The 24250-nt window shown below is 63.4% G+C and overlaps 1 protein-coding gene across 1 annotated transcript in view; it reads left to right on the top strand.

The window, feature by feature from the left end:
• The window catches only part of LOC105488412 (adhesion G protein-coupled receptor B1), an 81452-nt gene extending 57410 nt beyond the window's left edge, over window positions 1–24042 (top strand). The window contains 12 exon segments of the mRNA XM_071067705.1: window positions 793–943; window positions 1474–1543; window positions 3085–3151; window positions 5404–5489; window positions 11939–12110; window positions 15645–15740; window positions 18081–18120; window positions 20654–21186; window positions 21188–21361; window positions 22469–22504; window positions 22666–22773; window positions 23256–24042. Of these exon segments, the coding sequence (XP_070923806.1) occupies window positions 793–943; window positions 1474–1543; window positions 3085–3151; window positions 5404–5489; window positions 11939–12110; window positions 15645–15740; window positions 18081–18120; window positions 20654–21186; window positions 21188–21361; window positions 22469–22504; window positions 22666–22773; window positions 23256–23453 (1731 nt within the window). The 3' untranslated portion in view covers window positions 23454–24042.
• Window positions 24043–24250: the final 208 nt, after the last annotated feature.

Raw genomic sequence — 24250 nt, 5'->3', positions numbered from 1 at the left:
TTAGGATGAGCCTGCTTCAGCCCTGCCCAGCCTGCTGTGGGCAGTGGACTCGGCCTCAGCTCAAGCTGCCTCAGGGCTGGGGAGTGGCACCCAAGAAGAGTGGCACTATGGTGACAGAGGCTCCCATGGTCCACCCTCTCACCCCCACCCTCGCCAGCCTTGAAGCTGGCAGCTCATGGTGGGCCCCTGCCTGCCCTCCCCAGACCTGCCATCCCTGGTTCCTACCCTGTGGTCTCCACGCCCCATCCCACTAAATGTGGCAGGCACAGCCTTTGGCTGGGGGCCTCTGCTTCCTCAAGGGGCCACACTGACAGTGTAGGAGAGAAAATAAAGCAAGAGGCCCGCAGGGAGACGGAGAAGGCCTGGGCCCAGGGCCTGCCGTGTGCTGTGGCAGAAGCTCAGGGCCGCGGCGTGGGTGAGGTTGCCTGCCACTTGCTGTGTGTCCTCGGGGTGTGACATGCCCTCCCTGGGCCTTGGGCTTACTACCTCCTGAATGCATGGGCAGGCACCTGGACTTTAAAAGGCCCCTGCTTAGCATTTGGTGTGGCTATGAATGGTGCTGAGGAAGACGGAGAGGGAGGGTCTGTTTGTCCCAAGGGGGCTTAGACGGTCAACAACCCATCTCAGGGCAGGGACCAGGTGATCTCTGGATTGCCTTCTGCCTGGGGACCTGGTCGGGTCCCAGCGAGGGTGCTGGGTGCTGGGCCTCCAGCTGCAGACAGGCACTCAGTGGGGGCAGGCATGGGGCCGGGGAGCACCTGCCCAGCCTGTCCTGCCCTCGGCCCCACGCAGGTGGTGTGCACGCTGGTGGCCGCCTTCCTGCACTTCTTCTTCCTGTCCTCCTTCTGCTGGGTGCTCACCGAGGCCTGGCAGTCCTACATGGCCGTGACGGGCCACCTCCGGAACCGCCTCATCCGCAAGCGCTTCCTCTGCCTGGGCTGGGGTGAGCCGCGGCCTCCCCGACCCTCCTGGGCAGATGTTCTTCCTCCTGGCCCCGACTGCTTGTTCTGCCCTGGCAGCCCCTCCTCTCCCCATGCCCTGTGGACCCCTGGGGACTCAGTTGCTGCTTGGGTGGGCTTCTCCCTCTTCTCCCTCTGGGCCCTCCTTCCTCCATGGAGTCACCAGGTAAAGCACAGGACACCCAGTTCCCTTTCATGTCTAGATAACAGAAACATTTCTAGCACGAGTATGTCCGGTGCACTGTTTGGGACTTACATATACAAAAAGATGATTCCTGATTTCTCTTCGAGTCAGCTGTGCCGGGCACCCTGTGCGTTCTCTGCTCATGGGACCGCCCCGCGCCCAGCTCCCCAGGCCCTTGCCTTGTTCATCTCCTGCCCCATCTCTTGCTCAGCCCCATCCTCTGTTGGGGGCTTCAAAAGCCTGGCCCCTGCCCTCCAAGGCAGGGCTGGGAGGAGGTGGAGGTTGGCTGGGGACTTGGGTGGGGCCAACGCCCTTTCTCTGCTCCTTCAGGGCTCCCTGCACTGGTGGTGGCCATTTCCGTGGGATTCACCAAGGCCAAAGGGTACAGCACCATGAACTAGTGAGTCGGGGCATTGGGGGTGTGGTGGATGGCCGCATGGCCCCCAGAGCCTTCTGCTGCCCTGGAGGGTGAGGGCTGGCCATGCCCTCCCCCTGTGTGACCCTGACCATCTCACAGAGGCTCAGGGAGGGTGGAGCCCCAGGGGCTGGAGGCTGAGCCCCCTGGGCAGCCCCTCCCTGTTGGTCAGCCAGCTTCACCCTGGCAGCAAGCAGTGGGCAGTGGCACTGAAAGAAACCAGGCTTGCAGGGCCCCCCTTGGTCAGTTGGTCCATTAGCCACTCTGAGCCTCAGTTTCCCCATCTGCTCGGTGGGGAGGCCACCTCTGCATGGTGCTGATGAGAGGGAGGGCTATTTGAGCCACAAGCGCTCTGGGCACAGTGGGCACACCCCTACAGCAGGCCTGTGGCAGGCAGGGCAGGGGCCGGAGGCTTATTTCACAGATGACATCGCTAAGACCCTGAAGGGTCAGCTCAACCAGGTCCTTGGGGCCTTAAATGGCAAGCCAGGAAGCTTGCTGTCATCCCAAAAGCAGTGTGGTTCCCAAGGTGGGGAGAGAGGGTCTGGGGCTCAGGATGGGCAGAAGAACTGGGGTGGGGGAGGGGAACCGAGGCTTGGAGGGAGGGCCTGGCTGCAGGGAGGGGAGCAGTGGGAAGCGAGAGGCAGGAGGAAGTGACCGATGCTGGCTGAGTGGGAGGACTGGAGCAGGCCTGGCTCACTCTGGAGCCCCTGGGAACAGGATGTGGCACCCCCTGGAGCCCTGCCCTGAGTGTCCATAGGGAGTGGACATAGCTGAGGGCCCAGGGGGTGAGTGCTGAGAGGGAAATCCAAACACTGTCTCCAGAGATGAGAGAAGCAAACACCTGGCCTGCCGGAGCCAGGGATGGATCAGGAGGGGATGGGGACATTGAAGTGGGGTTCTGAAGGATGAAGAGGAGTTTGTTTGACAGACGACATGGGGTAGGCTGCTCAGGGCAGAGGGAACAGTCCTTATTGGGTTTCAGATTTCCATGGGCACCACAGGTGGTGTCCAGAGATCTGGGGAATGTGGGGCTACTGACTGGGTGGGTGGTGGGGAGGATGCAGACCAGATGTGTGAGCATAGGACCAGGTGTTGAGGCCACGGGGCCTGAGCCTTGTGGGCTAGGGACCTAGCCCTGGCATTCGAGTATCACGTCAGGAAGGAAGGTCTGCCAGAGACCCCAAGAGAAGAGCCGGGAAGGGTCCAGGCATGGGGAAGGAGGGGCAGTCAGGTGACCTTTGCCCTGCCAGCCTGGTGCCCCTGCTGTGTGGCTCTAAGCAGATGGGTCCCCCACTCTGGTACTATCCCCATCTGTAAAATGGGAGTGACGATGACTGCCTAGGAGTCCTGAGGATTCTAAGTCTAAAGAGCGGGTGTGACCTGCCCTGCACGCAGAAGGCGCTTAATAAGTGCTAGTTTTCTTCTGCCACTTCCCAGCTCACCTCCCCTACTGAGAGGCCGGTAGTGCCCCTCTGCACGCCCCTCTGCACGTGGGCGGTGCTGATGGCCTGTCTCCTCCCCAGCTGCTGGCTCTCCCTGGAGGGAGGACTGCTCTATGCCTTCGTGGGACCGGCTGCTGCCGTTGTGCTGGTACTGACCTGCCTGGACCCCACTCCCTGCAACCCTGCCCGGGCCCCCCACCTGCCTCCTGGGCCTCGGTGCTCTCTCCTGCCCTAGGCTGTGCACCTGCTGTCCCTTCAGGACGGCCCTCATCACCAGGGGGTGGGGGTGCCCACAGCCCCGCTCTGACCTGCCCTCAGCGTGCGGTGTAGGGGCTGGGCCAGGGCAGTGACCCTTCACACCTGTGAGTCTCAGCTTGCCTGATTATTGGGCGCCAGCTGTACCTGCCAGGAGATCCCCGCGGGTGTGGTGAGTGGCATGGGAGGAAGCTGGGGACGGACAGGTGATGCGAGCAGCGGGGAGCTGCAGGCTAGACCTGGGTTGTGGGTGTCTGGCCCCAGAGCGCCAGATGTGAGGCTGGTGACCAGGGCTGCTTGCCCCTTTGGGGGCCCCAGTGAGGACCTTCCCTGTGTGGGTCCTTGGACTTTCCTTCCCACTCTTCTCCCACCTTTGTGTGGAGGAAGGCAAGACTGTGGCAGGTGGCATGCAGGGTCACTGTCCCGGGGTCACAGATGAGCTGCAGCAGACTGGGGGACCTGCCTGGGGTCACTGGCCTTTACTGGGTCCAGCTCTGAGCCTGCTTAGCCAGTCCCCGTCCCTCTACTCTGGCAGAGCACCAGGGTTCACACCCAGCATCACCTCCCCTCCCCTCTCCCCCAGGAGAGGCCATCCTTGTCCAGTAATTCCTGCCATCATGAGTGGTGTCTCTGCAGGGCCACACCCCCTTCTAGTGGGGACTCAGGCACAGGCTGGGCCCAGCAGAGAAACATGCATGGGGGGTGAGGGGGTGCTAGCCCTGTAGGGGCAGTTGGGGAGCCTAGTGGGGGTTGGAGAGGCAGTGGGGCGCCATCCCTGGGCAGCCCCAGACCCCTCCTCACAGTCCTGGCTGTGGAATCCCACCTTCTTTATTCCTTCCTCCAGCCAGGAGGCAGGGGAGGAGTGGGGTACCTGTCAGGACCTCTAGAGCTGGCGTCAGTGCCATCTGGGCAGTGCCCCAGGCACCTGGGGATGGAGGTTGTGCGAAAGGGGACAGAGACAGGAGCCCTACCCCCGTACACCCCTCCTCAGGATGTGTCAGGAAGGCAGTCTAACTCAGGCGGCTGTGGGACCTGAGCCCCTGCAGCCCCTCCTGTCCTTGGGACCATGTGGTGCAGGCCAGACAGAGCCTACTGCAGGCAGTGGCCCGTCACTGGTGCCCATCCTCTCTTCTCTGCTCCAGCCACATCAGAAAACTAGGCTGCCCAGGAAAGAGGCCACCGCCCATCAGGCTGGCCAAGGCTGTGATGTGGGTGTCTGGGAACTGCATCCATTGTGGAAAGCAGGCCGGGTGTGTGGTCGTGAGCCCTGAGCTGGAGGGCTGCACAGTCTACCACCCTGGTCTTCTGGACGTGAAATGCCTAGTTCAGGGGTCCATGGAGTCCTGGGGTCTCCCAGCCTCCAGCTTCTGGAACCTGGGCCTGAGGAAGTCAGGCCTTGCCCCTCGGGGTCCTGGCAGCATCTTTCTGCAGAGTGGGGATGCAGGAGGAGGGCCTCAGGGAGCCTCTGGCAGTTGGGGAGCAGAGAATATGGCCTGAGACTCCTCCTTCCCCTTAGCAGAGGAGGCCGGGAGACAGGAGGAGACCCCCAGATGCTCAGGGCCAGTGGCTTCCCCGGGGTGCTCCGGGAACAGCTCTTGTCTTGAGTGGTAGCCTGGACAGTGACAGGCATGGGAGACTCATATTGGAGCCCAAGAAGAGCCTCCCTGGGTGCAGGCGCCCAGCCGGGGCCCTTACGGGGTGGGCAGTTAGTTTGATGAATAGAAAAGGGAGATCAGGAAGGAAGTCTAGAGAGAGGAGGTGGCCTGCCCAGAGCAGAGAGCCAGGAGGCGTGTGGCCCCAGGGAGAGCCAGGATTGGTGTCTCTTAGGCAGGTTTCAGCTGCAGGCTGGCAAGGGCCTCTGGACCCTGTGGGTGCGGAACTCCCTGGTGGAAGGGATGCAAGGAGCACAGCAGAGGTGCTGACGGTGCGGGTGACACACAGAGAGGGCCCTGCATGGTTGGCAGCTGGGCTGGAGGTCACCTGACATCACGTCAGGCACTGGGGTTCCTGTGATGGAGGCACGGGAGGTGACCCTGAGTGTGGTAGGGGGTCATGGTCAGCATAGCCATCGTCAGTCCAACCAGTGTCGGCCCTGAGCCTACGGCGGCCCCCACCCCCACACTCCCATCCCTCTCTACCCGGCAGGTGAACATGGTCATTGGGATCCTGGTGTTCAACAAGCTCGTGTCCAAAGACGGCATCACGGACAAGAAGCTGAAGGAGCGGGCAGGGTAGGACCAGGGCCACGCGGCTCCTTGCCCACCCAGCCCCGGGTCCCGGGGGATGGAGGATGCTCCATGCCCAGTCCGAGACTGCATGTCCAGGGACCCTGGAGCGGGTGGGGAAACGGAGGCACTGAGTACAAAGGCCCCTTAGGCTGAGCCAGCCCCTCTCACTGTGCCACGGTTGCTCCATCTGACCTGGGCAGGGTGGACCCCGTAAAGTCCTCCGAAGCGGTGAAACTGATTGTGCAGGGACACCCCACCTCTGCCCGGCTCACAGGGTGGCAGCAGGGCACCCCCAGTGCTGGGTGCTGCGGGTCCCTGGCCTCCCACTCCCCTCCCACAAGGTTTGCTCCATGGCCGGGGAAGGATGTCACCTGTCCATGCAGAGACTCCCTGTCCTTGTGGGATCTGCATCATGAGGAGGACGGTGCAGGAGACAGGTGGAGCTGATGCTCCTCCCTCCGGGGAACCCAAGCCCAGGGAGTGCTCTCAGCACAGCAGCTGACAGGGCCCAGGAGCAGAGTGGAGGCGCTTGGGATGTGTGGCTGCGCCCACCTTTCAGGGACAGGGACAAGGTCCTGGGCACAGGGGGGAAGCTGTGGGGTGTGGGGAGCTGACTAGGGTGGACGAGCCCCTCTTTGTCCTCCCGCCCCCCCGGCCCCCCGCCCCTCACCTCTGCCTGCTTCTCTGTATCTTCCAGCCCTGGCTGGTGTCTGTGTGGGCCCCTCCCCTCCGTGCCAGTCTTGCTTGGATGCTCGGTCTCTCTCTGTCTCTCTCTCTGTTCTTGTCTCTGTTTCTTCTTGGCTCCTCCTGTCCCCAGTGAACAGAAGCTTCAGGAAGCCTTTCTCTTGGGTGCCTGTGGGTTCTGGTCCTGGTTAGGAACCAGCCGAGCTGGCCTCTGATGCTGAGTATGTGGAGTGGCCCTGGGGTCTGTCACTCGGGGTGGGAGTCCTGGTGCTTTGTCTCCTGGCCTGGGAAATGGAGGCTGGAACAGATTCCTCTAAGGCTTTGCCCCAGCTGCCCCCGTAACACCCTGTCCCACACTGCTCCCGAGACAGCAGTCACACTCAGAAGAGGTCCCCAGGGCTGCACATCCGGGGTCTGAGCATGGCAGACTGCCTGCCGTTACCTGGTCGTAAAAGCAGCAGTGATCTCGGGTGCTCACCCAGTGTGGATGTTTTGTTTGCTGCTTAGAATAACCATGGTGGCAGATTCTGTGGTTATGTTCCCATCTTACAGCTGAGTAAATGGAGGTTTAGGGAGGGTGACTGGTGGAGCTGAGCTTCCAGCCCAGGTGGGCACACACTAGAGCCAAGCCCAGGCGGCCCGTACTCTGCCCACCTTGCCCTGTGTGTGCCACGGGCCAGCTGCGTGAGGTGCACACATCCCGGGAGCACACCCAGACTCGCCTGCGTGGCCGTGTAGCGTAGACAGGGATGGAGGTTGGGGTGGAGGGGTGCCCAGTACACTGGTCTATGTGTGCACGCACGCCCACACATGGGCGCACACACGTGGGCATACACATGCCAGGAGGACCTGCACAAGGTCCCTGCCCAGGTCAGCTCCCTCTCAGACACACGGGAAGGGGAGCGGAAGGTGCAGTGGCCTCGTTTTGGAAATTTTGCCACTTTGTGCAGACGGAGTCAGGGTCTACCCTCAGTTGAGCACGGGAGCGCCATGCTGCCTCCCCCCACGCCTGCCACGTGCAGCTCACAGCCCTGCCCACCACAGCGCCCACGCCCAAGGCCTGAGTTCGTGAAGTGGCCGAGAGCCCCCAGGACCATCCCTGTCGGAGCCCAGGCTAGACTCCTGAGTGACTGGTTTTGCACTTTGGCCCCGCCCCTCCCGCCTGGGTTCCGAGAGCAGAGCGCTTGCTTTTGTTTCAGCCTTTTAATTTCACTTGCAGTCAGCCGCCCCCGCACCCCCTCGGGTGCACCCTCAAGTGTGCCGAGTGTGGAGTCCTCTCTGCCGCCGATGCCACCTCCGACGCCACCAGTAACGCCATGTTAGTGCCTCTGCTGCCACCTCCCTCCTAGGCCCACCCTTGGGGCTCTGCGCTCTCTGAGTCACCTTTTGTTTGTTTTATGTTTATCTTTCATTTCTTCCTTTTCTGCCATCCACTCTGGGTTTCTAGGCCACTCCTGTCCCCGACCCACTGCCCCCAGTTCCTCCTTCCGTCCTGCCCATAGGCCTGCTCTAGGCCTGGCAGCACAATGCACCGCGGGTGCAGGGCGTGGGGCCGGGCCTGGGCACGAGTGGAGTGCAGCTGTGGGCCGGGCTGCGGTTGGGAAGGAGCGGTCAGTGCTGTCCTTCCAGGGCCCGAGTGTGTGCCAGGCCGCAAGCTGCGGTTTGTTGGTTCTGGAGTTGAACCCCCACCCCCACCCCTGGTGCTGCTGGCATGGAGCCCAGGATGGCTGATGCTTGGGCAGGGGTCCGCGCCTGACAGCCCCACAGCTCTGTGGTGGGGCGAGGAGACTGGCCCTGGCTTGCCTAATGGGAAGCCTCCCTCCCTGTGAGTGCACGTGAGCACGCATGTGAGAGCATGGCCAGGTGTGTGTGCACGCATGTGAGTGTGCATGCATGCCAGTGGGTGTGTGCACGCCTATGCAAGAGTGTCACCACGTGTGTGTGTGTGTATGAGTGCATATGTGAATGTACATGGGTGTGCGTTCGTGTGGGAGAGCATGACCAGGTGTGTGTGCGCACGCCCATGTGAGAGCACTTACTTTCGTTCCAGGCTTTTAATTTCGCTTGTAGCCTACTGCCCCAGTACCCCCTTGGGCACGCCCTCAGGTGTACTGAGTGTGGAGTTCTCTGCTGCTGCCACCTCTGGGGCCACAAGTGTGCAAGTGTGTGTACAGGTGTGAGAATGTGCCTGGATGTGTGCAAGCATCATCTGTGTGAGTGCAACCCGGTGTGCGTACATGTGAGCGTGCATCTATGTGTGCATATGTGTGAGCGTGCATTTATGTGTGCGTACGTGTGAGCGTGCATCTGTGTGTGTACCTGTGAGCATGCATCTATGTGTGTGAGTGCGGCCCAGTGTGTGTATGTGTGAGCGTGCATCTGTGTGAGCGCAACTGGTGTGCCTACGTATGAGCATCTATGTGTGTGTGAGCGTGCATCTATGCATATGTGTGAGCGTGCATCTGTGTGTGTACCTGTGAGCGTGCATCTGTGTGTGAGTGCAACCCAGTGTGTGTAAGTGTGGGTGTGCATGGTGTGTGAGTGCAACCTGGTATTTTGTGTGGGCGTGTGTGTATATGTGTGTGTAATCGGGCGTGTGTCTGTGTGTGCAAGTGTGTGCATGTGGGTCTGCATGTGAGTATTGTGTATGTGGGAGTGTGTTTATAGGTGAGTGTGTGAATGCGTGTGTGTGTGTGCGCGCACATGTGTGCCTGAGAGCAAGAAGCAACCAGGGCCAAGGGAACAGGGAAGGAAGTGCTCAGAGTCAGTGGCTGCTCTGCTGGCTTGGGCAGCCTTAGGGGCTGTGTGTAGGGAGGGCGGTTTGGGCTCAGGTGGGTGGGGCCAGTTGGCCTAGAGTGTCTGGGCTTTCCAGCCTGAGGGGTCATCTTGTCCATGCCCTGCCTCCCTCAACCCAAGGTGAGCCTTCATGGCCGCACCCCCAGGCGCATACCCCTGTACCCTCCTGCTTTGCTCCCTGAGCCAGGCACTAGGGGCCCAGGGTTTTAGGAGCCATGGGAGAAAGAGCTCTGGGCCCTGGTGCTGTGCAGATGCGAGTCGGGGTGAGGCTAGCCTGGGTGGGAGGAGTAAGCTCGGAGTTGGGGTGGCGTCCACACTGGCCTGCCAGGCCCTGGGAAGTTCCGGTTCTTTGGGGCTAGTTTGCACTTGCTTTGTCTCAACACCAGGGATGGGGCGGAGGCTGTGAGATCGGCCCTGTCTCATTCCATCAGAGAGAAGCGGAGGCCACACAGATGTTCCCTTTAAAGTTACTCAGAGCCTCTCCCCACACCCCGGGCACCTGCCGCTCCAGACGGGAGCAGGTGCGGTGCAGCTGGGCACTCCTGGCCTCCCCTTTCAGCGGCTCCCGGGCCTTTCTGCTTCCTTCCCACCGCGCTCCGCAGAAATGTTTCCAAGCTACAGAGGCCGAGCTGCGGTGTGGGAGTAATTTACGGGGCCCCAGGCCGCCTGCCAACGGCAGCAGATCAGGCTGTAAATGTCAGGCCTGGAGACCCAGCCCCCTGTTGGGCAGCAGCGGGGGTGACCGGCAGCAGGCAAAGAAGTCTCCATGGGGAGCAAGGCCCTGCACCCCCTCTCAGAACTTGGGTGAGGAGTCCAGGGTCCTGGCTCAAAGAATACCAGCTTTGGAAGGGAGAAGAGAGATTCTCCAGCTTATAGCCATGGGAAAACCAAGGCCCCAGCCGAGGGGTCCTACTCTGTGTCAGTGAGTCATTCCTTGGCTCTGTGAATATGGATGGAGGGCCTCCTCATCACAGGCTCTGTGCCAGGTGCAGGGACACAGCAGTGAGTGACAGCCGGGGCCCTGTCTGCTGCTGCAGCCTGGAAGGAGTGGCACCATCATGGGCAAGGGAGGCCTCTCTGGCCGCCTAAGTTCCCAGGCAGGGAGTGCGGGGGGAGCAGGGGTAGGCTCTCCAGGGCCAGAGGAAGGGCGAAGGAGGTTGGGGGCCTCTAGCAGACTCCAAAGCTGTGCAGGGAAGAGGGAGTCCCATGAGGCTGTTAGAGCCCATCCTATGCCCAAGAGCAGGAGGGGCAGCTGTGTGGCCAGGGCCACCGTACCCTGAGACCTGGGAGGCACTGGCTGTGCAAGACCAGGCCCTCTGTCCTGGTGCTGCTCCGGGCTCTGGGCCTGCACGTGTCCTAGCCATGGGTTTGTGGTAACACCTGAGGCTGGGGCCAGACAGATCACCACCAGACAGCATCACTGAAGAAAAGCAGGCCCAGGCCTGGGGTAGAGGGCTGGGCGGAGGAGGGGAGGAAGAGAGTCCAGGAGGTGGCATGGGGGGCTGGGCCTGCTGGGAGGTCCCAAGAGATGGGGACACATTTCCCTTGGGGGCTGGGCCCTACACGGATGTCCGGCACTAGGGGTGGGAGCAGCACTGGTGGCCAAGCTACGCTGGAGAGGGCTGAGGAGCAGAGCATGCGGTTTTGGGGGCCCTTGTCTTGGCAGACTTCAGGTCATTCCAGCATCTCTCCTGCCAGCCCTCATGTGCCAGCTCCTGCCTGGCATTCTGGCCCAGAATGGATCCCCTACTCCCTATTCAGTCCTCCTGCCCCAGCTCCCCCTGCCTGCAGGGCAATCCTGTGCAGGAGGAGGGGAGGAGGGAAGGAGGGAAGCTGGCACCAGCACCTATTCCTGGTGGCGATGACAGTCCTGCAGGCTGTGGGGCCCCCTCCGGGCAGGCACAGGGCCACCTCCTGAGCACTTGCCACGGCCGGGGTCCTGCTGGCCTCTGTCGGTGTCCCACAGCCCTGGGAAGCAGCTTGGTGTCCCCACTGTGAGGAGGAGAGCACAGGCTCAGAGGCCACCACAGAACCCAGTGGGTGGATGTGGGGAGGGGCCCAGGTCTTCACTGCTCCCAGCGAGGCTGGGCTGCAGGGGCAGGGGCGAGGGCTGCTGTGGGGCTCCTGGAGGACTCCCTGGGAGAGGGGGTGGCACTGAGGGGCAGAGGCAGCAGGACAGGTCTACAGGCAGGTGGCCGCTGGGGCTCAGGAGGCATGGGCGGAGCTGGCCCGCAAAGAGGAGGAGGCGCCTGCCCGTCTGTCTGTTGTCGCCTGTCTCTGTCTCTCCTCTGCTCCTCCCCTGCTGGCTTTGTCCGTCCGTCCGTCCTCTATCTCATTCCCTCCAAGCTTCTCCCTCCCTCCAGGTCTCTGAGTTCTGGGCTCCACCCTCCCTCCCCACCATGGCCATCTTACTGTGCCTTTCAGGGCCTGGACCCCTCGCCTGGGGCCTGTGGGCTGTCTGAGGGTCCTGGACCAGGGGATCCTACTTGGCCCCCCCACACCAGACAGCCCATCTCCCTCCAGCCTGTCTCCCCTCCCCTGTCACCTCCTAGACTGTCAGGAACCTGGATCTTCCCCAAAGAGCCCTTCCCCTTTGCCCAGCTTCCCAGGACCTCCCTCCTGAGTCCCTGGGTCCCCTCAGAGACCTCGGGCTTAGAGGGGGTGCTGGGACCTCAGTGTTGATGGTGGGCTCCTCCCCAGCCTGGGGGATGGGCTCCAGAGGGAAGGGGCAGAGCGTGGGACAGGATTGGGGGAGCCCTAGGGAGGAGAGAGGGTGCAGACGCAGCCTGGGCGGTGGAGGACCCCTAGGGAGACTCACCCCAGAGAAGATGTACTGCTTGACCCAGGCCCCCAGAGACAGAGACGGGGCCTTAGGGCCGGGTCCCCACCAAGGCCTGGAGATGCAGGGTTCAGGGCAGGGTGTCCCTGGGGGCAGGGGCTGGGGCGGCAGCGCTGACGCCCTCCATCCCCAGGGCCTCCCTGTGGAGCTCCTGCGTGGTGCTGCCGCTGCTGGCGCTGACCTGGATGTCGGCCGTGCTCGCCGTCACCGACCGCCGCTCCGCCCTCTTCCAGATCCTCTTCGCCGTCTTCGACTCGCTGGAGGGCTTTGTCATCGTCATGGTGCACTGTATCCTCCGTAGAGAGGTGGGTGGGACAGCCTCTCTCGGGCCGGGTTCCTGTAGGGTCCTGGGGCTGCCGGGTGGCCTCCTCCTTCCCCGAGGACTTTGGCAGGGAGATTGTGGGTAGGCGCAGCGTCCGTGGCCCTGATGCATCTGCAGGCCTCAGTGGTCCACAGAGCGGGGTCTGCAGGTGAGTGTGTCCCCGCTACTGTCCCTGGGAGCGGCCCAGGCAGTGCAGCACCTTCCCAAGGATGCCCTGCACCTGGCTTAGGGGTGTGGAGGACATGGGGCCCCCATCCTCAAGGGGCCCCATCCTCAAGGGGCCTACAGGAGCAAGGAAGCCAGCAGCAGAAGTAGACAGCTTCCAGGGCAATAGAGACTCCTGCTTCTGGCGTTTTCTGGATCTTTCCAGAAGGTGTCACTAGAAGGTTTTCACCAAACTACATCCCAGCTACCACCTGGTGGCCACAATCGGGATGCTCTTGCGGAGGCTGGAGTGTGGGAAAGCTGCATGTCGACCTCAGTGGACGAGGACACCAGCTTCCAGATCAGCACCAGAAGGGCGGAAGGCCCAGGAGCGGGGTGGCCACCTCCCTCTTCCTGGGTCCCCCTGGAGAGACCACAGAGGGACTATTGAAAAGTACACAGGTTCCCAAGGATGAAGAATTCGGGAGAAGCCGACAGCAGGGGAGCTGGCAGGTGGAGAAGCAGGATGAGAAGTGCGGCCCCAGCTGACTGGAGGCAGCTCAGGCCTCGGCCAGCTGTAGGGAGCCAGACAGAGGGTGGCAGGAGTGGGACCCGCCGCCTCCCCAGGATCTCTGGCAGCCACAGGAACGTCAGGCGTGGGTGCCCTGGTTTTCCAGGCCTTAGGTGGCAATTTCCATCCCAGCCTGGAAGGGCAGGGCTGCCCTGCTTGACCTCCCCGGCCTGGGCCTCACTCTCTGGGCAGAGTGAACAGAGGGGCTCTGGCCTGGGGCAGCCGGCACAGCTGAAGATGGGGGTGCCACCTGGAAACAAGTGGGGAAGTGGACACGCTGAGCCTGGGTCACGTGTCAGCTCTGGCCTCCCAGACCCAAACCTCTGCGGGGAGGTGTGAACACCCCTCTCGAGGCAATCTGATTTCGAGGAAAGACAGGAGGAAGAACCAGAGTTCTGATGTCCAGCAGTGAAACGGCTCTCATACCAGCCAGCCACCAGCTGGACAGTGCTCCACACTTATATCCCAGCGGCTCCTCATGAGGACAGCAGAGCTCCTGTTAGAGCTGCAACCCACCCAGACAAGCAGGAAAACAGCGTGGGGACAGAGGCAGCCCAGGAAGGAGAAACCTCACTGACCCCTCCTTATCCTCACCTGGGAGAAGTTGCTCACCCTGGTGAGCAACACATGGGCCAGGCCCTGGCCCCAGCAATGAACTCATGTTAGTGAATCTCACAACACCTCCTAAAGCAGGTGCCATCTGCTCCGTTCCACAGACAGGACAGCTCCAGGGAGCTCATCACGGGAGCTTGTCACCATGGCTGGGATTTGAGGCCAGGCAGTTCTCTGAGGCCACACTCCTGGCCCTCAGCACCTGGCTTCTGTGAAACAAGAACAGTAGCCTATGAAAAAGGAACAAGAAGAGACTTGTGGAAATTAAAAACAGAGAGCAGCTCAAAACTCAGTAGAAGGAAAATGGAGGCAAAATGTTTCACAAAATAGAAAAGATGGAAATTGGAGAGATTTCTCAAGCAACTAGGCAAATCCCCAAGGACCAACTGACCGGTGATGGGAGCTGCAAGGTAGACAGTGGAAAGGAGGAGCTCCAGGCAGGCAGAGCCCGGGGCCACCTGGAGCAGAGAGCTGGCGCTGGGGGTCTCAGATGTGCAAGAAGCCTCATGGTTGTCACATGGGGTCAGAGGAGGGGACCCGGCATGCTCCCATGGTGGCTGGGGACAGAGGACACCAGGGCCAGACTTCCCTGAAGCCCCCAGTGAGCTCCCAGCCCCTGCGTGTGGGTTGCATGCTGCAGGGCCTTCAAGGTCCTGCCCAGAGACGGCTTCCGCCTGGGCCTGGTAGCAAGGGGCCTCGAGCCCTACCCTGGTCCTCAGCCTCAGGGGTGGTGGCCAGGGCTGCTGAGGACGCGCTGAGGAGGCTGGACCAGGTGGAGGCCATGCCAGGCAGCCCAGCCGGCCCTGTGGCCTGGGACACTCCTGCAGATGGGCAAGTCAGTCCCTTGTCTACCAATGAAGCCGGGGCCTCCTGGGCTAAGGCTGGCTCGGGCATTCCCGGAGAGGGTACTGGAGGGACTTGGGGAGCCCCAGCTCCTCTGCTCGCCCACAAAGAACACTTCCCTACTTACCTGTGGGACCGGGCACACGGTAGGTGCCCAGTAGGCATTTGCAGGGCAAGTCCGTGAGGGAGAGGATGGCAGGAAGGCACACCTGCCATGGCGGCCTGGAGTCCTTAGCTGGTGTCCAGGGATCAGAGGCCAGCGAGACCCTGGCTTCCAGGCCTGGCCCTGCCTCTGACCAGCTGTGAAGCCATGGACAATTCTCTCGCCCACTCTGGGCCTCGGTCCCCATCTGCCTGATGAGAGGGGTGGGCTGGGTGTCCTCAGCCCCCCAGCAGCATGAAGCAGAGCACTGGGTGAGGGAACGGGGCCACAGGTCCGTGGTTGAGTGGGTAGGTAGGTGGGTGCCTGGAAACCAGGAGCCCCAGCTTGCCCTCTTTCTGCTTCTGCCAACTTCTATTTGGATGCCTCCTCCAGGAAGCCCTCTGTGTTTTCATGCCCCCCCACCCCCAAGGATTCCTTTATACACTGTTACCACCGGACGGAGTGTCAGTGTGCTGCCCAGAGCAGCCAGCAGGAGGTGGCTGCTGGCCCCAGGGGAGGGACAGTTGACATTCCTAGATGATGTCTTTACCTCCTTGGGAGCTCCCTGTCCATAAGCTCTGTGCTGGCCGCTGGGTAGGTCTTCCTCTGTAGCCCCTCCTACAGAGCCTGCTGCCGTCATCACCACTGTCCCCCCGAAGAGTGGGTGGCCGCGAAGGGTGAAATCCCCCTTGACAGAGTGTGCCGTTCCCAGTGGGGTGGCTTTGGGGAAGGGCCAGGCTCACGGTCCCTGGCACAGCACCCCACGCCCCCAGCGGACACTCCCAGGGCACTGAGGGCCAGGCTTTCCACTGGCTCAGAGGCGGCAACGACGCTAAGGCTGCTGGAGATGCAGGCCGGGCCCAGGGACATCTTCGGCCCGCCGCAGGTCATTGCAGGTTCTCTCAGGCGGACCCTGGCCCGAGGGCCTGCAGCAGCTCTCTGCGGCTGGGAGCTCGGTAGAGAGAATCTCAGGGGAGGGGTAGGCTCTTCCCTTCCTGGGGTCTCGTTTCCCCTTCTCCACCCAGTGGGTCATGACCCTGCAGACCAGAGGTGGCCCTGTGAGGAGGCCTCCCGCTGGGGGCCCTGCCCTTCCCCCAGACGCCCGCCCCCCCATCCCCCACCCCGGAGATGCTGCTCACCTGATCTGGAGCTGGCGCAGGGTAGGGGCGTAGCTACCACTGAGGTGCGCGGCTCTCCCTCCCCAGGTCCAGGACGCTGTGAAATGCCGTGTGGTTGACCGGCAGGAGGAGGGCAACGGGGACTCGGGAGGCTCCTTCCAGAACGGCCACGCACAGCTCATGGTAGGACTCAGGGCCCGGGGACTCAGGCTGCCCCACCCACCTTGTACCCCCGCCGGGTGCCTCCAGGCCCTCACCGTGCCCCAAGCTCCCCTAGGCCCCAGCAGCCCTGCTGAGAGGAGCTCTGAACCCAGTGTGCAGCTGGGGAAACTGAGGCTCGCCAAGTGGAACCCCTGGTCCGGGGTTTCCAGCTGGGAAGGGCTGAGCTGAGTTTGGAGGTCTCAGCGGAGGCTGCGTCCACCCCACGCTCACCCCCGCTGGCAGCGGTGCCTGTCTGGCTGGACACCGCCCTCTGAGCATCCCAGCCCTCATCTCAAGGTCCCCATCCTCACGCCTCCCAGGCCCACCCTCATCACCCTCCATCCCCACCCAGGAGTGTCCTGCTCAGCTGCCACCTAGGAGTCCAGCCTAGCCCGCCCATCCCCTGCCCCTACCCTGCGTATTCTCACCTGCTGCCTCCCTGGTGCTCCCTGGGTGCTGCCCAGGCCTCAGCCCCTGCAGGGGTGGTGGCCCTCCCTGGTGGCCCCTGGGCATCCTGCCTTCACCCTCTATGGGCTCTCTGCCCTCGGCCTGCCCGTCCTGGTGTCCTCAGCCCTGTGTTCTGCACCCCTGCTCCTGCCCGCGCCTGGGGCCCGCCCTCTACAGCACAGCATTCCCAGGACACGCACAGGCCCTGGGAGGGCGGCCCGAGTGGCGGCTCCTACATAAGGGCCCCCAGCAGCCCCCCATGGAGCCTCAACTCTTCACACCTTGACCTCAGCATCTTCTTCCTGCAGCCCTGTGCCCCCGGGGCCCAGCCAGGACCGTGGTGGGCTCTTAGTCACCAAGTCTGCTCCCACCCACACCCGTCACTAGACCTCCTGCCTCAGCACCCGGGAGCTGGCACACGGGGTGGAGCCGGGCCCCCTTCTCCACCCTCCAGGCCTCAGAACAACATCCACGCCCTGGCCTGGTGCTAAGCAGAACCCGCAGCTGTGCTGGTCTTGCTCCTGCCCCTGTGTCCTTCATACAAGCTTTCGCCCTAGGGGTTGCCCACCCTGCACACTCCCGTGGGTCCCCTCCTCCAGGGAGTCCTCCAAGTTTCCACCCCAGGGGTTGCCCACCCTGCACGCTCCCGTGGGTCCCTCCTCCAGGGAGTCCTCCCTGACTCTTGTCCTTTCGGGCCACCTGTTTGGGCTTAGGCCACACCCCAGGTGAACTCTGCACGGCTGGCATGCGGGAGGTGCTCCCAGGGTCCCGGGGTGCCTGGCCATCTCATGGTGGTCGTGAAGCTCACAGACAGATGGCATGTCCAGCCCCGGGTGAGGGTGAGGTCCTTTGGTGAGACGGCCACCTCGGCTCTCAGGTGACGTCCAGGCAGGCCCCTCACGGCTCCATGCCACAGTATCTCCATCGGCCAGGGCGCAGGTGTCCGCCAGTGGCTAGCTTGTCACTTTGGGACACAGCTTCCCGCCCCCCCCCGTGTTTCTCCTGGCCTGACCTCTGATCCCAGGGGGAAGATTTTGTTGTCTCCAGCCAACCCAACCCCTGCATTTGCAGGGAAGAAACCTCCAGGTTTTCGGTGAAGGGCAGGCCTGTCCCCTGGAGCCCCAGGGTCCCTGGAGAAGGACAGCCCCAGGCCTGGGCAGGCCCTGAGCTCCCTGAGGGTGGGCCTGGGCCGCCCACTGCTGCCTCCCCAGCTGACTGTCAGCCTGCTGTGGCTGCCTGAGGTGGTGGGTGCTGGCCTTGGCCCTGAATTGCATGTTTAACCCCCCTCCACCACCTCTCCCCAGCCCGTGGGTAGGACCCCCTTGGAGGGATGTGGGGGACCAAGGGACCTGGTGCCACAGGCCCAGGCCTAGGGGGAGAGACAAGACCAGAGGAGGCGGGAGGTCCTCAGCTCCCCAGATGCCTTGCAGAGAGCACACGTGTGCTATACAGACAGGCTCACACACACGTACGTGCGTGCACGCACACAACCTCAGAAACACACAGAGCCACATACAGAGATATACACACACGTACATGCACCAAACACTCAGACGCATTGTCTCACGTTTACAAACACATAAATCCACACGTAAACAGGGGGACACAAATTCACCACTTTGATACACAGACATATCTATAAGCACGCATGCGCGCTCACACTCACACATGCATCCATCCAGAGACGCAAACGCCCCCCACACGGGCAAGCGCATAGGGAGGCGCGGTCGCCCACGTGGGCACTGGGCTGTGAACGTGGATGGGGGTTCCTTGGGGCAGCCGAAGCACCGTGGCCCTCCTGAGTGATCTGTGCACGCGTGCACACAGCCCCGCTCCCAGAGGCGCTCACCCTGCCCTGCCATCTCTGTCCTACAGACCGACTTCGAGAAGGACGTGGATCTGGCCTGTAGATCAGGTGAGCGCCCGACAGGTGAGAGGACAGTGCCAGCCCGACCCCCTGCACGGCCCCAGTCCATGCCTCCACCTGTGCATCACCCACATCACTCATCCCTGTCCACCCCTGCCGCCCCCACCCACACCCAGCCACACCATCAGGCCCACCCGGACCCAGGGGACCTGCCCTGGGGGCCCAGCCGAGGCAGCGACCTTGGCCACCTTGCCTCCCACCCCCACCCACGCCCCAAGGCCGAAGGAGGGTCCACGGGGCATGATCAGAAGCTTCCAGAACACCGCCCTGGCATTCCTACTGGGTAGGTGCCCGTGTAGCCCCTGGCTGCCTCCCCTGCCCACCTGGCATCTCCTCTTCCTCTGTTGTGCCTCCAGCTTGGAGCACAGCCCCACCCCAGTACCCCTCCCCCCACCCACCTCCTGCCTGCCCCCCTCTAGCACCTGTGTTCTGTGCCACCTTCATTTCCTCATTACCAGTCCCAGCAGGGGGAGAAGTGAGTGGGGCTTTCGGGCTAGGGCGACAATGGGGAGCAAGAGGAAGGCGGGGAGAAGGACCCACCATGGAGCCCTCGGCGGGTGCTGAGCTTCCTGGAACCAAGTGCAAAAAGGGAATGACTGCCCAATAAAGGAAGCTCTGCCGCCCATCCCCAAGCATCAGACTGGGGAGGATCTGTTTCTGCCCCCACCACTGTTCTGTGAACCAGGTCCTGAGGCAGTGACAGGCGGTGGCTTTCTAGGCTGTGGAGAGGCCAATGGACCATGCACCCTCTGGTCATTTAGATATTTGAGGAGCACGTTCTCTAAAAACAGCCCTGGCAGAGGAGCTGGGACAGCCCCAGGTGGGGAGTGTGTGCTGGTACCAGTTGGGCCCCAGGAGGGCTTCCTGGCGGAGGTGACATCAGGGCTGGGCTGAATGGGAGCTGGACAAAAAGCACTTTCTGCCCCCTTGGGGTCTCCTGTGATCCAGTCCCACAGCCTCTCCACGGGGTGGCCCCGGGACTTGGAGCCTCAGGTGGCTTTGGTGTGTGGGGGCCTCTCTGGGCCCCTGATTCCCTCTCATTCGTGCGCTGTATGCGGTGCCTTCTGGATCGCATGCAGCTAGTGGATGCGCCATGAGCAACTGGTGCTGAGTGTCTGGGAGCTTCCTCAAAGGAGGAGGGTGGGCGGGGCACCAGCGAGGGGCCTGGGCCTGGGGGGAGCTTGGCTTTTATTCTGCCCTGAGCTGGGCAGATGCGAGGGAGGCATCCAGATCCCTCACATGCCAGGCGCTCATTCTGCCTTGTGGGAAGCAAAGCGTGAGGTGTGGGGGAGGTCGGGAGCCCCAGGGTCTGTGCGGGGTGGGGCGGCCTTGGGGACGTGTGTCCTGAGAGTGCTGCGGCCGTCCGGGTGGGGCCTGTGGGTTGACGGGGAGGATGACGGGTTGCTCTCGGGTGGGGATGGTGGGGGCGGGGCTGAAGATGGGCGCAGGGTGTTGCTGTCCAGAGGGTGGAGGAGAGGACGGGGCCAGGAGCACAGCCTGCCGAGCTCTGAGGGGGAGAGGGAAGCCTGTGTTTGGGAGAGTGAGTGCCCCCTGGCAGGTGACCCTGGGGCCTGTGTGCCTAGCAAGGTGGCTGAAGGGAGTAGCTGCTGAACACAGGCTGGATCCAGGGCTGGCTTGGTGTGTGGGTAACCGTCTGGCAGCCTGCACAGGGCAGGACACGGGCCGGGCCAGGCTTCCCAGGAAGGGTCCCAGGGTCTGGATCTTTGGAGACTGGGGCTTGGAGAAAGGAGGGATGTGGAGGGTGGACACCCCTCTGGCAGGGGCAGGTGGCTGGGTGAGGGTCAGCCTGGGGCTCTCTGCCAACCAGGAGGGGCTGGATTCATTGACAGGAGGTCGGGGGCAAACTGGAGCCCCACTCAGAGGTCAGGGCAGCTGGGGTCCTTGCAGCTGACCAGAGACAGAATCGAGAGGTGTCTGGGTATGGGGACTTTTCTCCAGGGACTGGGAGGCCCTCAGGGCAGAGTGGGGAGGCTTGCAGGCCCCAGGGGCAGCAGTGCAGGAAGGGCTGTGACAGAGGGCCAGGGCCTCACGGCTGCACTCAGTACCACTGGGCTCCCCCACACTGTCCCCCAACCACACCAGGCCCAGGGCCATGGGCGTTGGGAGCACTGGGGTTCGGCTGGGCTCTGCCACAAGAACAGGCCATTCTGCCTGTGTCCCTGTGCTTCCGGGAGTTGAGGCCGCCCTCGCGTGCTCTTCTCAGCGCTGGGGAGGGCAGTGTGTGGGTGGCAGCCATTTGTCGTCTTGGGGCTGGCAGAGAGGGACACCCTGTGTGGCAGCCTCATCTGAGGACACAGGAACCCTAGGGGGTGCAGCACCAGGCCTGGGTAGGGTGGTACCTGCAGTCGGCCCTCAGATCGGGACCCAGCAGGACCTGGCCGGGGTCTCCCAGGAGGTGGCGGCCTCACAGGGCAGACTGGGCCGCTTTCCTGCTGGGGACCGTCCTACGCTGTCCTCACCCCCACACCTGTCCCCGCTGTCTCCCCCGCGGCCCCTGCAGTGCTGAACAAGGACATCGCGGCCTGCCGTACAGCCACCATCACGGGCACACTGAAGCGGCCGTCTCTGCCCGAGGAGGAGAAGCTGAAGCTGGCCCATGCCAAGGGGCCGCCTACCAATTTCAACAGCCTGCCGGCCAACGTGTCCAAGCTGCACCTGCACGGCTCACCCCGTTATCCCGGCGGGCCCCTGCCCGACTTCCCCAACCACTCACTGACCCTCAAGAGGGACAAGGCGCCCAAGTCCTCCTTCGTCGGTGACGGGGACATCTTCAAGAAGCTGGACTCAGAGCTGAGCCGGGCCCAGGAGAAGGCTCTGGACACGAGCTACGTGATCTTACCCACGGCCACGGCCACGCTGCGGCCCAAGCCCAAGGAGGAGCCCAAGTACAGCATCCACATTGACCAGATGCCACAGACCCGCCTCATCCACCTCAGCACGGCACCCGAGGCCAGCCTCCCTGCCCGCAGCCCGCCCTCCCGCCAGGCCCCCAGTGGCGGGCCCCCTGAGGCGCCCCCTGCCCAGCCCCCACCGCCCCCCCCCCCCACCTCCCCCACCTCCCCAGCAACCCCTGCCCCCACCGCCCAGTCTGGAGCCAGCACCCCCCAGCCTGGGGGAGCCCGGGGAGCCTGCGGCCCATCCGGGACCCAGCACGGGGCCCAGCACCAAGAACGAGAATGTCGCCACCTTGTCTGTGAGCTCCCTGGAGGTGAGGGGGCCAGGGGTGGGCTGCACCCCAGCCAACGATGGCAGCAGCTGGGTCACCCCTGCTGGGTGGGACCCCCACGCCGTCAGCGGGGCGGACTGTGTTGGGACCCAGGCATGCTGGCTCTGCCTCCCAGCTGCACCCCCCACCCCTGGCCCTGCTGGGTGTGCTAAGTATGTCTGCCATGTGGTCCCCACCCTAGGCTTGGCAGCGTGGTCTCACCCCGTTTCAAAGGGGCTCAGGGATCCACAGTCTGTACCCATGAAGCAGGACCTGCACCTTGCACAGTCATTAGTCCAGCCCGTGGGGCAGCCTGGCAGCACGTACCTGCCTAGGTCAGCCTGGAGCCTGCAGCGGACCTGGCCTCAGTCGGCCCGCAGCATGTGGTTTTTGGGGGAGCCTGTCCCCACCACCTGGCTCCTGGCCTCTGGTGATGCTGCCCTGTGTCCCTGAGTTCTCTGTTGGGGGACCCAGCCATGTGTCCCCAAGTTCTCTGTCAGGGGACCCAGCCATGTGTCCCCGAGTTCTCTGTCGGGGAGACCCAGGCATGTGTCCCTGAGTTCTGTCAGGGGACCCAGCCATGTGTCCCTGAATTTTCTGTCGGGGGACCCAGCCATGTGGCCCCGAGTTCTCTGTCGGGGAGACCCAGGCATGTGTCCCTGAGTTCTGTCGGGGGACCCAGCCATGTGGCCCCGAGTTCTCTGTCGGGGGACCCAGCCATGTGGCCCCGAGTTCTCTGTCGGGGAGACCCAGGCATGTGTCCCTGAGTTCTGTCGGGGGACCCAGCCATGTGGCCCTGAATTCTCTGTCGGGGAACCCAGCCATGTGGCCCCAAGTTCAGGTCTCCTTGATCCTGGGGAGTGAGTCGTGAGCAGGGGAGCTGAACACCCCAGCCCCGCCCTGGGGCTGCTCGCTGGCACCCAGCGCATCGCTGGAGGAGCTGCCTCCGTGCGTCCCCAGGCATGTCCCCCGGGTCTGGCCTGGTCCCTGAAGGCAGGGATGAGATGAGCGAGTCCCTGATGCCCTCAGTGTCAGGCAGGGAGAGGCGTGGACTTGTCAGGAGATTTTAGGGACCCTTGGCGAATGTTCACGAACCCCTTCTCCCTGCAGCGGCGGAAGTCTCGGTATGCAGAACTGGACTTTGAGGTGAGTCCTGGTGTCCCCCTCCCCCAGACACTTAGGGCCAGATGTGCTCTGAGCTCCCACACGGCCAGGCAGCTCCCCGGGAGCCAGGGGACGGGCGGGACGGGCGGGGCGGGCAGGGTGGGCTCCTGGCCCAGGACTCACTGTCCAGACCCTGCCTGCAGAAGATCATGCACACCCGGAAGCGGCACCAAGACATGTTCCAGGACCTGAACCGGAAGCTGCAGCACGCAGCGGAGAAGGACAAGGAGGTGCTGGGCCCGGACAGCAAGGTCTGAAGGGCAGGGAGGGGCGGGGTGGGGAGAGCCCTTAGGTCAAGCCTCGTCTCCCTTCTGCCCTGGCTTTGCCCACTTCATCCACTCATTCATTCATTCATTTGCCTGTCCCTGAGGGCCGGCCTGACCCTGCCATGCCAGACTCTGGAGGCCATGGCCATGCTGGGAGCTGAGCGGTCACGAGCCTGCTCCTGGGGCCAGGGGTCTGGATTAGGGTGGAGCCAATCCAGCGCAGGGCCCCCATAGCCTGACCCGACCATGGGGTTCGCAACCTCTGCCAAGGCTGGGGAGAGGATCTGCGCCTGCCGCTGCCCAGCTGTGTTCTGGGCTCTTGTCCTGAAAGCCTCATCCTGTCCCCTGTCTGTCCCCCACCTCCCGTCCCTTCCTCACTGATGCGTGTCTGCCTCCTCCCCCCGCTCCTCGGGCTCATGGCTCTCCCTCCGGGCCCCACCCTCCTGCACTACTGGGCCACCCAGCAGCCAGAAAAGCAGCAGACGCCCAACAAGAGGCCTTGGGAGAGCCTCCGGAAAGCCCACGGGACGCCCACGTGGGTGAAGAAGGAGCTGGAGCCGCTGCAGCCGTCGCCGCTGGAGCTTCGCAGCGTGGAGTGGGAGAGGTCGGGCGCCACGATCCCGCTGGTGGGCCAGGACATCATCGACCTCCAGACCGAGGTCTGAGCGGGTGGGCGGCGGCCACGCACTGGGCCATGGAGGAGGGATGCTGCTCCGCCCGCTCCTGCCACAGACGGGCACAGACACGCTCGCGGGCGGCGGGCCAGGCCCGCGCCCCGGCCTCAGGGCGCTCAGACGGCGGCCAGGCACAGGGCCCGCGGTGCTGGGACCAGAGCCAGATGCAGGACAGGAGGCAGCCCGGCCAGCGGGCACAGGGCACCAGAGGCTGAAGGTGCCTCAGACTCTGCCCTCCTCGGGCCGAGGCCCGGCGGGCAGATGGGCAGACGGCTGTGGACCATGGACAGGCCCAGTGCGGCCAGCGTCCAGGGTGCCCACCTGAGCTCCTGCTGCGGAGGACCAGCCTGCTTGGCCCGGCCGGCCTGGCACCGTTTTTTAAACACCCCCATCCCTTGGGAAGCAGCCAGCCCCCTACACCTTCCAGGGCCCTGGGCCCCTCCTAGACCCAGGTGGAGAGCACAGCCCTCCGACCCTCACGGCCCCCAGGGGCAGGACTGAGCCCCCTCCAGGAAGAAGCAGGGGGGAATCTATTTTTTCTCTCCTTTTCTTTTCTTCAATAAAAAGAATTAAAAACCCATGTCGTCTCTGTGTGGTCTCCCTCTGCGTGGCCCGGTGTCCTGGCCCAGCCCTGGCTGCTGGGGTGAAGTCCTGCCTGGCCTTGGTGTCCCCTCATCCCTGGGCCAGGAGGACTGGGGAGGCCACGTGGGCCCTGCAGCTCCTGCCTTGCCCTGGGCCTGGACGTCTGGGCCTTGGGCTCCCAGGCCAGCGGCCGTGTGGCTCCCAAG

The sequence above is a fragment of the Macaca nemestrina genome, chromosome 8 (assembly GCF_043159975.1).
Source record: "Macaca nemestrina isolate mMacNem1 chromosome 8, mMacNem.hap1, whole genome shotgun sequence".
NCBI classification, from domain to species: Eukaryota; Metazoa; Chordata; class Mammalia; order Primates; family Cercopithecidae; genus Macaca; species Macaca nemestrina.
The sequence above is the reverse complement of the archived record's forward strand: the minus strand, read 5'-3'. Positions and strand labels throughout refer to the sequence as shown.